Genomic DNA, 13,966 nt, shown 5'->3' with positions numbered 1-13,966 from the left:
ACCTTGTCCGGTTTCAAGATATTTTCAAAATGATTTAATTAAACACACCAAACACCACCATTATCTAAACAACAACAACAACAACAATGAGCGTTAAAAATTAAACAAATTGAACCGTTAGTTTTTAGACTTTGGCTCTATAAATAAAGGATTAAGGGCAATTAAAAGACAGAAGTTCTAACAAAGCCCAAAAAGATAACAAGTTTTTTTTTTTTTTGAACACGTGCATTAACAAGTTTAGGAATCAACAATCACATATTTTTAGTTTAATAACCAAAACCCCTATAGGACCGAACTTCAAGGTTCAATGCTGCAGCTTCTCCAAAAATAAAACAGATGGGAAATGCTTTTGTTACTTAGATTTTAGAAAGAAAAATAGTTCAATGGAAACATTATATGCATTATATAGAAAATTAAGCTTCTATAAATCTCACAGAATTAGAAAATTAAAGATGAGAAATTAATTATTCAATGTCAGCTGCATGGATTTTACAATATGAACATGGATTTACAGATTAGATGAACTCGTTGAAGAACAATCCATGCATTCTTGTCCTTTGAGGCACAAGATCTAACTACTCCCACTATTCTAACCACACACATCACCAGGAAAAGTTCTCAAGCCCCCCAAACTATAATCATCCCCACCAATGCCACTGACTGTCACTTCGAAAGATTGCAAAGCCGCCGCTTGCAATGGCGGCGGTGGAGCCTCCTACTCCTCCTCCTCCAGCGGCAACCTATCACAAGCTGCATTAGCAAAAGAAACCACAATCAAGATTACAGGCCCTGAAGCCCTCAAGGGCCCTACGACACTCCCTCCAACAATCTGTCCTTGCCCACCAGCCAAAAATAAGGCCAAGCCACTGGCTTCAGGTGGGGCCGGCGGAGGCAGGCACGTGCCGGTGAGAGATAGAATTTCAAACCGACCGTGCATCGCCATGACAGGACTACTACTTCCTAAGGGTAGTACTGCTGTGGCTGGCTGGCGCAGGTTGACATTAGTTACGGCACCGCTGCCGCTCAGCACGCAAACGCCTCGGCCACGGCGGGTGGCGTAGGTCTTCACCGAGTCAACAATGTCTGAACCGGAGGAAACTTCAAAAATATGAGATGTGAGCGCGTTTGGAGTATCTTGTGTGATTATGATGGGTGGCTTGGGCTTGCTCTTTGCTCCGCGAGGACGGCCTCGAGGCCGGCTAGCGGCGGAGGATGACGCGCCTGGAATTGTGTTGGTTGGTGCATCATCAGGATCAGGATCGCCGCCTGATGACATTAATTTATGCCAAACCTGATTAATCCACTGATGAAGAAGCTAGTTATATAACTCAAAAACTGATTTTTTTTTTCCCCTTCAAATATGTGACACCAGCTAAAGAGGAACAAGATGACGACCAGGAAGACGAGTCTGACTTCAGTTGCACAAAATAGGTTTTAAATAGACTCTTTGGTTTAACTAATCATAGTTTGTTTTTTTCCTACAAAATAATTAAGAATTGATTAGACCTCACTAATCTTATCAAATCCGGAAAGTAAATGAATTAATTATACTTAACGGGTGATATAAAATCTGACCGATAATTAAACATAAAAAAAAAAACAAAACAAAACAAAATTGTGTCATGTTTTAAATGCAAAAATGTTGACGTTTACAATGTCAATGTCAACAGACTTTGATCATAATTTAAAACCAAATAAAGTTTCATTTAATGAGTATCAATGGTTAGAGACCGAATGTTTATATATATAGACACACACACACCGATGAACACACATTCTGTGTATGTGAATAATTTTATTTTGTTTTTTGTTTTTTATTAAGGAGTGTGATTAGTTTTTAAAATTTTAAAAAGAGTATGAAAAAATGATGATGGGACAATTTCTCTTAATAAGTGCATATTTTATCTTAATATTACATAATTATTATTTTGTCCTCCTTATGTAAATATTGTGTATCAAAAGTGAGGGTAAATTAGGAAAAATAGGGATATGATTGTCATTTTTTCAAAAGATACAAAATTACTATTTTGTTCTCCTTATGTAAGTATTGTGTATCAAAAGTGAGGGCAAAATAGGAAAAAAGTGGTTAAAAGTTGACAAGGAGGGTTCTCTTAATAATAGTATAGATATGGGACATGATCAAGGGATAAACATTTTGACAAATATTTTTACACATTTTTTAAACCTTTAGATTACAAAACATCCAAATGTTCATATTCATTCATTAAATGACATGAATGCTTAAGTGGATTTTAACTAATATTAAACATAAAAATAAAATTCAAAAAGCATAAAATATGGAAGGTAATTAAAAATAAAATTAAAAATGAAGAAACTCTAGTTTTAAGAGTGCAAACAAGAAAGGAGGTAGAACTCCATTGATTCGAAGTATTGTAACCTCCATCTCCCTCTTTGCTGATGGGGTCTGCAACTTTCATAGGATTGATATGAAATTTTGATGCCTTCTACAACGAATCAAGCTATTAGTCTTTGAATCTTCATTACGTAAACAAAACGTACAAAACCCTAAACCGTATATTATTGTTCAGATATATAGGGTGATTAAATTAGGTTTTGCAAAATCTTTTTAGTTTTGTCGATTTAGGTCATTGATGATTTTTCTACTTTTTTTAGCTTTTTGAATCAAACAAACAACTTGATTTCATTCGTCTGCGCTTTCAATTTTTTTTTATTATTATACCAGTTTCATTTCTGCTGATTATTAATCCTATCCTTGGTATCACCTTTTTTTTTTTTTTTTTTGAAATCATTCATTTTTTGTTATTTATTGGGGTTCATTTTTTTATAAAATGAAAGAGGAGATATCATCTAAGGCATTGCTGGGAGGGAGATGGAGGTTAAAGTATTTTTCATGTTTTTGTTTTTCTTATTTTCTGATTTTTTTTACACCATGTTCAAAGTTTGATTATTGGTTTTTTCATTTTTACACTTCCTTGTAGCCTTTAGATTTTATAACATTCAACGGTCTAGATTAAGAGTGATGTGGAGAGTTTTAAACATTAAATGACTTGGATGATGATGTGGATTATAACTGATAAAAAACACTAATCTAAATTGAAAATTAATTTCTAATACAATAAAATTGAAAAAACCAATAATCAAACTTCGAACCTAGTGTAAAAAAGTAGAAAATAAAAAAAATATATGAAAATATTGTAACCTCTATCTCTGTAACATCCCACATCGCCCGGGGGAATGGATCATCTAAGCCTTATATGTACATGCCCACCTCTTCCTAACACAAGGCCTTTTGACAGCTCACTGGCTTCGGGTTCCATCAGAACTCCAAAGTTAAGCGAGTTCGCACAAGAGCAATCCCATGATGGGTGACCCACTGAGAAGTTCTCGTATGAGTTCCCAGAAACAAAACCGTGAGGGGGTGATCGGGGCCCAAAGCAGACAATATCGTGGTACGGTGGAGTCGAGCCTGGGATGTGATGGGAGCCCGGCTCGGGATGTGACAATTTAGTATCCTAGCCAATCCCTTACCGGAAATGTGCCGACAAGGAAGTCATAAGGAGAGTGGATTGTAACATCCCTTATCACCTAGGGGAATGGATCCTCTAAGCTTTATATGTACATGCCCACCTCTTCCTAGCACGAGACCTTTTGGGAGCTCACTGGTTTCGGGTTCCATCGGAACTTTGAAGTTAAGCTAGTTCGCACGAAAACAATCCCGTGATGGGTGACCTACTGGGAAGTTCTCATGTGAATTCTCAGAAACAAAACCGTAAGGGGGTGGTCGGGGGCCAAAGCGGATAATATCGTGCTACGGTGGAGTTGAGCCCGGGATATGATGGGGGCCCGGGCCGGGATGTGACAATCTCCCTCCTTGCAATGCCTTGGATGAAATCTCCTCTTTCATTTTATACAAAATGAACCGTAATAAATAACAAAAAAGGAATGATTTTAAAAAAAAAAGTGATACCAAGGATAAGATTAATACTCAACAGAAATGAAACTGCTATAATAATAAAATTTAAAAATTAAAAATTAAAAGTGCAGACGAATGAAATCAAGTTGTTTGTTTTATTCGAAAAGCTAAAAAAATAGAAAAATCATCAATGATCTAAATCAACAAAACTAAAAAGATTTTGCAAAACCTAATTTAATCACCCTACATATATGAACAATAATATACGGTTTAGTGTTTTGTACATTTTGCTTATGTAATGAAGATTCAAGAGACTAATAGCTTGATTCATTGTAGAAGGCATCAAAATTTCATACCAATCCTATGAAAGTTGCAGACCTCATCAACAAAGAGGGAGGTTACAATACTTCGAATCAATGGAGTTCTACCTCCTTTCTTGTTTGCACGCTTAAAACTAGGGTTTCTTCCTTTTTAATTTTATTTTTATGTTTAATATTAGTTAAAATCCACTTAAGCATCCATGTCATTTAATGAATGAATATGAACCTTTGGATGTTTTGCAATCTAAAGGTTTAAAAACAATGTCAAAATATTTGTCCCTTAATTCTCTATCCTCATATATATATATATATATATATATCATGAGAAAGGAACAGATGCACGAGGAATATGAAATCTTTCCAAAAATGTCCAAAAGAAGAGTAGAAAAGAGAGGTTATATGGTGGGGTGGCGTGGCGAACAGGTCGTGTTTGCAATGTTTGTGTCGTTTTAGTGTATTACTTGTTATCTTAAAGGGTCATGTTGTGCCATACCCATTATGGTAATGGATTCTTAATAGGACGCGTCATTTACCCGTTAAAATTAACAAGTAAAATGACACAACCCGTTAAGAAGTGAGAAAATTATAATTACTATATATTTGTTACTTTCCAACTTTAAATTAAAGTGCTTCCAAGTATCTTAATTAATTTGTTAAAAAAGTTTAGTCTTAATTTAAGTGTTTTTCACATTCATTTTCAATTCATTTCTATGTCAAAAACGCACTTGAATAATAGTAATTCATTTATTGCCATTTTTATGGAATCTCATCCCTTCCTCAATTTAAGGATTCAATTATATCTAGTAAAGGTTGAGATTAATATAAGGGTCATTTTGGTTCCAGTCCCTAGTCAACCAAATTGTTAGAATAAAAACTTATTTAATTAAATAATTTGTTCAAAGTCCCTAGCATTATTTAAGGAGTTTAACTCCTGCATTTATGCATTCAATATCTCACAAATTATGAAATTTAAACAAATTCAAATAATATTTTACAATATAACAATTACTTAAAAATCAACAGTAGAGTAATATAATTCTTCACATAATTATAGTAAAAATAATGTATCTTGTAGACATCGAAATTTCGGTAAATAAGTGTTGACCGATAAATCAAAGTGTCAACGCTCATGTATTACCTAAATTTTACACGTAGCGTGTGACTCAACGAAAATTGAAATGAGTTGGAAAAGTCATCAAATAGGACACGTGTCAACACCTGGCAGAAACGACTTATTTCATCTGGAATATTATATTCAAAATTAGGCCTTTGAAATTTCTATAAATACAAGCCCATTTCATTCATTGGGGGAGACCAATTCATATTACACCTTGAAGCTCTGAAGCTCTGAAACTCCGAAGCTCTCAAGCATCCAGGTTCCCGAAGAATCAAGAAACTGTTCTTCGTTCTTCGTTCATCGTTCTTCCAAGATCAAGCCTCGACGGCCCTTGGATCAACAATCATCCACCAATTCAAGATCAAGCCCCGACGGCCCTTGAAGAAAGTGTTCTTCGTTCTTCGTTCATCGTTCTTCCAAGATCAAGCCTCGACGGCCCTTGGATCAACAATCATCCACCAATTCAAGATCAAGCCCCGACGGCCCTTGAAGAAAGTGTTCTTCGTTCTTCGTTCATTGTTCTTCCAAGATCAAGCCCCGACGGCCCTTGGATCAACCATCCACCAATTCAAGATCAAGCCCCGACGGCCCTTGAAGAAAGCACCATCGTTCATCATCCGTTCATCCAAGATCAAGCCCCAACGGCCCTTTGGATCAACAACGTCGACAAATCCACGCATCCAACCGTTCTTCAAGATCAAGCCCAAAAGCCCTTGAAGATCCGTTCATCACTGTTCTTCAAGATCAAGCCCAAAAGCCCTTGGAGATCCGTTCATCACTGTTTTTCAAAGATCAAGCCCAAAAGCCCCTTTGAAGATCCACTCAAATCCACCTTCAAGATCAAGTCCACGGCCCTTGAAGAACGTTCATCCTTAGATCAAGCCCAACGGCCCTTTGGATCAATCGCACATCCACAAATACACACCTTACGGAGATCGAATCAGAGGATCAAAATAGAGAGAGATTGTAACCCAAAATCATCAAATACAAATTATTGTTTGTGCACGTTGTTCTTGTCTCTTTCGTTTCAGGAATTTTCCGTGTTCACAAATTGGCACGCCCAGTGGGACCATCTCTGCCTCTCATCTCTTTCTCCGTTCAGGAAATTCAAGCGCACTTCCGAAATTAATGGCATCAAGGAAGGCTCAAACTGTTCCCCCAACCGGCACAAAGAACAAAAGCGTCCTCGTCGCAACTGGTGTCACTTTGGGCATCACGACTCGAAGCATGGCAAAAGCTACTTCTGCTGCCTCTTTCACCTCTGCATCAACTCTGCCAAGGGAACAAAAACACCCAAGGCACGAGCCTTTGATCACCTTAGCCTCACTAAGGGCACCAAGGGGGGAAAGCCCAAGGAAATACTCCGAATCCATGCTCTCCGATGCCGATTCAAGCGACAGTTCAGCCATGCAAGTCATGACCATTGGAGCAACTTCAATCGATGAGCAGCTGGCTCAAATGAATGAAGCAATCGCAAGGCTAACCCGAACTGTGGAAGAAAAAGACTTGCAAATTGCAGCACTAGTCAACCGACTGGAGGCGCAGGACGGCGATAAACCCGACCCAGAGGATGATCCACTAAAGGGAGGAGCTGGCGGAGACGAAGAACCCCCGGTGAAGAAAATCGATGGGAAGCCGGAGCCAGACCAAGCAGCGGCACTCATGGGATCTCTTTCTATCCAGCAGCTGCAGGAGATGATCACCAACACCATCAAGGCACAGTACGAAGGGAGCTCACATACCTCCTTGTTCTACTCGAAGCCCTATTCCAAGAAGATTGATACCCTAAGGATGCCAAGGGGTTATCAACCACCAAAGTTCATGCAGTTTGATGGAAAAGGAAACCCAAAGCAGCACGTTGCACATTTCGTCGAAACTTGCAACAACGCGGGGACGGAGGGAGATTACCTCGCCAAGCAGTTTGTGCGCTCGCTGAAAGGAAATGCCTTTGAGTGGTACACGGACCTAGATCCTGAGTCCATCAACAGCTGGGAGCAATTAGAACGGGAATTCCTCAACCGCTTCTACAGCACTCGCCGCACTGTGAGCATGCTAGAGCTAACGAGCACAAAGCAGTGGAAGGACGAGCCAGTCATTGACTACATCAACAGATGGCGCACTCTAAGCCTCGACTGTAAAGACAGGCTCTCGGAAACCTCTTCAATCGAGATGTGCATCCAAGGCATGCAATGGGGTTTGCAATACATCCTTCAAGGCATTAAACCGCGGACCTTCGAGGAATTGGCCACTCGCGCCCATGACATGGAGTTGAGCATCGCCCATCATGAAAAAACGCCAACTACAAGAACGACAAAGTTCTTGGGACAAAGGTGGAAAAGGCTGCATGGAAACCCACCAAGGAAGCGATGACGGTCAACACAGCTCCCGTCAAAATCTCCACACGAGGCAAGGCGATTCAAGCCGAAGGCTTTCGTGATCAAGAGATGCGTAGACGCACTTTGAAGGAGCTTGAGGAGAAAACTTATCCATTCCCCGACTCTGATGTGGTTGTCATGTTAGAAGACTTGTTGGAAAAGAAGGTGATCGGCTTGCCTGAGTGCAGACGGCCAGAAGAGATGAATCGTACCGACAGTCCAAGATACTGTAAATTCCACCGCTTCATCAGTCATCCGACAGAAAAGTGCTTCGTGCTGAAAGATCTCATCATGAAGCTGGCTCAAAAAGGAATCATCGAGCTAGATCTTGACGATGTGGTGAAGTCAAACTATACCACTTTCACTTCTGGCTCTTCCGACTCAAAGTTTTCACCTCAACCGCTGGGGGCATCCTCCAAGACAAGCAAAGTTGAAGGATGGACTCAAGTCACTCCTAAGAAATTGCACAAGAAGCATACGTCTCCTCCACATGTTCGCCAATCGGAAAGGGGGCAAAGCAGCTCTGGTCAACCTCCAAAGCAACGTGAACGTGTTGAAGATGATGAAACTTCGACACGAAGATCGTCCGTCCCCATCACAATGCGCGATTTCTTGCCCGAAGACTTCTTCAATCACTCGGTCAAGGCTCCTTGCTATGAAGATTGTGAGGAACGCTTCTCCAAAATTGCTTGACAAATTCACCAATGCTCCTTGTTCGCACGAGCCTAAACTGCACGAACCAATGCTCCTTGTTCGCACGAGCCTAAACTGCACGAACCAATGCTCCTTGTTCGCATGAGCCTAAACTGCATGAAACAACGCTCCTTGCCTGCACGAGCTGAAACTGCAACACGGCACCAAATGCTCATTGTCTGCACGAGTTGAAACTGCAAACGACACCAACGCTCCTTGCCTGCACGAGCTGAAACTGCAACACGGCACCAAAGCTCCTTGTCTGCAAGAGCCTAAACTGCAAGACACAAGGCTCCTTGCCTGCACGAGCCTAAACTGCATGGCACAACGCTCCTGGTCTGCACGAGCATAAAAGGCAACACCAACGCTCCTTGCCTGCACAAGCTGAAATTGCAACACGGCACCAAATGCTCATTGTCTGCACGAGTTGAAACTGCAAACGGCACCAAAAGAAAATACCAAAAAAAAAAAAATCTCTCTATTTGAACTACGTTTTGACTTGATCTCTTTCTTTGGAAGGGTACGTAGGCAGCTTGAATATTCAATTTCAAGTTCAGTCACATCAAAATAAAAAAAATAAAAAAATAAATGTTTTATTAAATAGAGTCAATTTTATTACAAAAAAAAAAAGAAAAAAATGAATACTTATGTTATTATGTATTTACAAAAAAAAAAAAAAAAAAAAAAAAAAGATTTCTTTTACATACATATACATACAAATATATATATATATATGTATGTATATCCATCAGCAGCAAGCTTCTCAAAAAGAGGCCATCCAGGCCCAAGTGGCAGCCTCCAAGCCCAATTCGTCATCTCCCCCGCCTACACAAAGTCCAGTAAGAGAGTTGCCAGAAAATTCCACTCAAGTTGTGGAAGCAGTGCCGGTGTGGCAGGTAGAAAGGGAAATGGTAGCAACAGCTCAAGCAGCAATGACAGTACAAGCAGTGGTGTATTTGCAAGTTTATTCGCTTCCTCAACAACATCGGCAAGCTTGCAACCTCGTCATTGGACCTGCATCATCCTTCAAACCCACAAAAGAACCCAGCAAACACCATGCCTCCAATCTTGCAGGACTTCTCCAACTCCGTCAAGCTCAAGTATGTCAAGCTCGGCTACCAGTACCTCGTCGACTACGCCTGTTTCAAGCCTCCGGTCACCTGCCGCGTCCCCTTCTCCACCTTCATGGAGCACTCCTGCCTCAACCTCAGCGACAACCCCAAGAGCGTCGAATTCCAGATGAGGATCCTCGAGCGCTCGGGCCTCGGGGATGAGACATGCCTCCCTCCGGCGATTCACTACATTCCGCCCAACCCCACCATGGAGGCCGCTAGGGGCGAGGCAGAGCTCGTCAAGAAGACTGGGCTCAAGCCCAAAGACATCGATATTCTCATTGTTAACTGTAGCCTCTTCTCGCCGACGCCGTTGCTCTCGGCGATGGTGATCAACAAGTACAAGCTCCGAAGCAACATCAAGAGCTTAAAACTCTCCAGCATGGGCTGCATCGCCGGCCTCATTTCGATCGATTTGGCGCGCGACCTCCTCCAGGTGCATCCCAACTCCCACGCTGTGGTCGTCAGCACCGAGATCATCACCCCAAACTATTACCAAGGCAACGAGAGGGCGATGCTCCTCCCAAACTGCCTCTTCCGGATGGGCGGCGCCGCCTTGCTTTTATCAAACAGGGGGTCCGAGCACCGCCACACGAAATACCGATTGGTCCACGTAGTAAGGACACACAAGGGAGCCGATGACAAGGTGTATAGGTGCGTGTTCGAAGAAGATGACAAAGATGATCTTGTATCTGTAGTTGTATAACAGCTGCTGCTGCATGCGCATACTTCTTCCATTGAATTGCAATTACGATTGCTGCACTTGAATTATCACAAAGATTGCAGTTGCAGTTTCCAAATTCTGAAACACCACCACCGTCACCACCATATATATATCTGCAGTAAAAGTTGATCGAAAAGTTGATAGCAGCGCAGCTAAAGCGGGGGATATCGTGGCAGTTCTCCACGGGGTCGCTGAAGCGGACTCTCAGCCACTACTCCCTCCATAGCACCAGCAGAACAGCTCTCTGCCCATCCTCACTTGGCCCTAAGCCTTCGTCTCCGCCAGTCTCCTTCGTCCTCACTCCACCCAAACCCCACCTCTACACATGGTGTGCACACCCGGAGCTAGTGAGCCTCCAAACCAGCCACACGTCGACGAGATCAGGGTCTATTTGCCACCGCCACGTGCTGCATCGCCTCAGCCGCTACACCCGGCCTCATCGCCACCTCCGGCGAGGATGGCTGCGTTTGCTGGTTCGATAAGCGATGCAAAGATGCGATTGATATCATGGAGGTAGGAGAGGATCCCATTTTATCCTTACGTTTCAGGCCGGGAAATGAAAATATGATATATACTGCATCCGGGAAACAAGTCGAGAGCTTTGATGTCCGTCTGGGAAGTCCATGCTCATGGAAGCTCCTGGAGAGCTTTGATTATAACAAAGAAGAGATAAATCAGATTGCGTGCAGTTGTAAGTCCTCTTTTCTTGCTACTCATCTCTGACGGCGGATATGGGCTGACCGAAGCGGCGGGGCTAGTAGAGCCAGCGAAGCCAGCGACTGAGAAAGGGAGGCTGAAGTCGAAGCAGGTAGTGAGGATGGTCGTGCTCCCTGAAGCTTGCAGGACAATGAAGTTCGTGGCTGGGCTTTTGACGACGATGTTGATTGACGGATGGTGGAGCTCGTGATGGGCAGAGATCTTCAGCGAGGCTCTCGTTGGGAGAGTAGGGTGTCTTGAGAGATTCCCTCGAGCTCGTCACTATGACCACCATGATAGCCAACAACTTCAAAGACCGCTGTCAAACGACTAGCCGGCCGAGAAGCGCTTCCTCAAACTCCAGCTCTCCGTCCGTCTTCGTCCGCTCCCTGCAAATTCCTCTAACCACCATCCTAATTTATACAGAAAGAAATACAAAAAAAAAAAAAAAAAAAAAAAAAAAAGGGTGGTGGTGCGTCTGGCACCACGTGAATAAAGAAGGGATGGTGGAGTCTTTGGTGCTCTGGCACCATGTGAAAATAAAAAGGAAATCTGGATTGATCTGGCACCATACCTAAAAAATAAAAAAAATTAAAGAATAAAAAAAGGGGAAAGCAAGTAGGAAGGTGGGATGGTGCGGATTGCACCATGTAAATATACATATACATGTATGTGCATGATATGTATGTATATAGCAAAAAAAAAAAAAAAAAAAAAAAACATCGAGAGAAATAAATTCCGTTTTTATTTATTTATTTCTGGAATTTTTTACATAAATTTGCATTGTACATACAAAAAAAAAAAAAAAAAAAAAAAATCAAATCAAATCAAATTTACAAGAGGGGATCTTCAAAGACGATCAGGTGCCACCTCACCACTCGGCAGAGCTCCAGAAATGAGAAGCGCTGGAGGTTGATTGTTTGAAGCCTCGCCACTCGGCGGAACTCCAGGAAGAAGAGGAACCAAAAGTTGATCATTCGGAGCTTCACTACGCGGTACAGCCCTAGAAGACGAAGGCAAATGTTGTTGGAACAAACCCACAAACCTCCGATGATCAAGTAAAATCTGACCATCAGATTCCTGCATCTGGTCAATCTTCCTTTTCATGTTTGTGGCATAGTTGTGTGCGAGCTTGTGCAACTGTTTATTCTCATGCTTGAGCCCCCTAATCTCCTGTTTGAGACTCATCACTTCAGCCGCCAACGATTCAACTTGACGGGTTCGAGCAAATAGGCGTTGGGCCATGTTGGACACAGAACCTGCACACTGCACACTGAGAGCCAGAGAATCCTTAACAGCCAACTCATCAGACCGTTTGGAAAGTAGTCTGTTATCTCTGGGAGTGACAAGGTTCCGGGCCACCACCGCAGCGGTCATATCATTCTTCACCACTGAATCCCCAACGGTAAGAGGACCAGTGGGGGATATGAAGGATGGGCGCCATATGTTGTCTGGAGAAGGCGGAACTGCCTCTTCACCAAGATTCAAGTCAAAACGATGGTCGGAGGGTCCAGACATTTTCAAAGTGTTGAAGGAGGAAGAGATCGGACAAATCAAGATCTTAGAAGTGCAAGAAGGGAGTTTTCACAAGTGAAAATTCAAGTGTGCTTTGAAACGAACAGCGTGCCTCTATAAAAAATCAGCACTCGACGGGATTTCAGAGATCGAAGAGGCGAGCTCAGAATTCGAAGCGGCTATTCAAAAATCGAAGAGGCAAGCTCAGAAATCGAAAAAGCATCTTGCTTTTCCAGACCCGTCGGCACCTGTCACACGTAAACTCAGCTTTGCGGAAATCACGGGTAATTTGTCGAAGCGCCAATCCCAGATATCGAAGAGGCGCCAGTCTTTTTCAGCCGTGTCATCACCTGTCATATGCACACTCAACTTTGCGCAACACGGACAATTTGTCGAAAGATTTTTGGGTGAAGGAGAAAGCACGTGAAGTTTACTGTTCAATCATCCAACGGTTGCCGACACGAGTAAAAGAATAGTACCTCTACAGGTATTAAAGAACTTCCTATAACTGTCCACCTTCACCTTCCATAGCAAGGCAGACATACAGAGCCTTTCTTCATCTCCGAGAATGCCTTCCCAACGAAGCCTCTCGAGTCACTCAGTGTTCCTTATTCCTTGGGGTACCTCGGCAAACAAATGACACCAAAGCAAAAGTATCTCATATCACTAGGGTAGAAAGCAAGAGTATCTCATATCATGCGTTCTCCCTGTCCTTTCCTTTGTCCTTGTTCTTACTTACAAAGACAAGGATAAAGAAAACAATATGCCGGAACTTCCACTCAAACTCGGGTAAGGAACCAACTGCTTGGAGCCCTTCCCTGATTGCCTACCTAGCATTGCTCTCGAGTACTCGTTTCCCACTGCTGCTGTACTTTCAAAGAAGCTGCCACATCTGCCTGGAGAACAGATAAGGCAAGTGAAAATGATACCTTGCAGCATGTGGAGACAAGGTGCAGAAGGAACAAGCAGAGAAGAATGCAGTCTGCACAGTCAACTCAGCAGAAGGAGTCCGAACTGAGGAACTCAAGAAGCTGCCACATCTACCTGAAGAAACAAGCAGAGAAGAATGCAGCATGCACAATCAACTCAGCAGAAAGAGTCTGAGATGAAGAACTCAAGAAGATGCCGCATCTGCCTGAAGACGGTGAACTTGTTTTGACCCTCAAATTCTTGGGTCGGCTTACTAGGCGTTGTGAGCTGCACGTGTCGATTCACCACCCTTGAATCGAATCCTTAAAGATCAAGTCACCGACTGGAAGAAAAGCCCATCAATCTTGAAGATCATACCGTTGACCAAACCGCTCAGGTGTGAATTAGAAAGATTGAACAAAGAAACAGGTTGTCACCTTTACCTCGTGCCTGCTTGCCATGTGTTCGAGTCAACCTTCAAGAATCAAGCCTCAACGGCCCTTGAAGAAGTTTCCAGCCAAATTCAAGATCAAGCCTCGACGGCCCTTGAGGAAATCACAAGTCCGATTCAAGATCAAGCGTTCACCATATTTGAATCAAATCCAGTTCA

At 42.4% G+C, this 13,966-nt stretch overlaps 2 protein-coding genes across 2 annotated transcripts; one reads left to right on the top strand and one right to left on the bottom strand.

The window, feature by feature from the left end:
• Positions 1–438: 438 nt before the first annotated feature.
• LOC103442691 (AT-hook motif nuclear-localized protein 25-like) lies at positions 439–1,428 on the bottom strand. Its single transcript, XM_008381510.4, has one exon. It carries the CDS (start codon positions 1,274–1,276, stop codon positions 716–718), a length of 561 nt encoding a protein of 186 aa, XP_008379732.4. The 5' UTR covers positions 1,277–1,428; the 3' UTR covers positions 439–715.
• Positions 1,429–9,202: 7,774 nt separating this feature from the next.
• On the top strand, positions 9,203–10,799 carry LOC139196472 (3-ketoacyl-CoA synthase 5-like). The gene has a single exon (XM_070822496.1). The coding sequence runs from the start codon at positions 9,457–9,459 to the stop codon at positions 10,216–10,218; it is 762 nt and encodes a 253-aa protein (XP_070678597.1). The 5' UTR covers positions 9,203–9,456; the 3' UTR covers positions 10,219–10,799.
• Positions 10,800–13,966: the final 3,167 nt, after the last annotated feature.

The sequence above is a fragment of the Malus domestica genome, chromosome 05 (assembly GCF_042453785.1).
Source record: "Malus domestica chromosome 05, GDT2T_hap1".
Taxonomy (NCBI): Eukaryota; Viridiplantae; Streptophyta; class Magnoliopsida; order Rosales; family Rosaceae; genus Malus; species Malus domestica.
This window is presented reverse-complemented; position numbering and strand designations above follow the sequence as displayed.

Bases quoted from the DNA above. Each gene is read 5' to 3' on its own strand.
- LOC103442691 (XM_008381510.4), bottom strand. From the start codon at position 1,276: ATGTCATCAGGCGGCGATCCTGATCCTGATGATGCACCAACCAACACA.
- LOC139196472 (XM_070822496.1), top strand. From the start codon at position 9,457: ATGCCTCCAATCTTGCAGGACTTCTCCAACTCCGTCAAGCTCAAGTAT.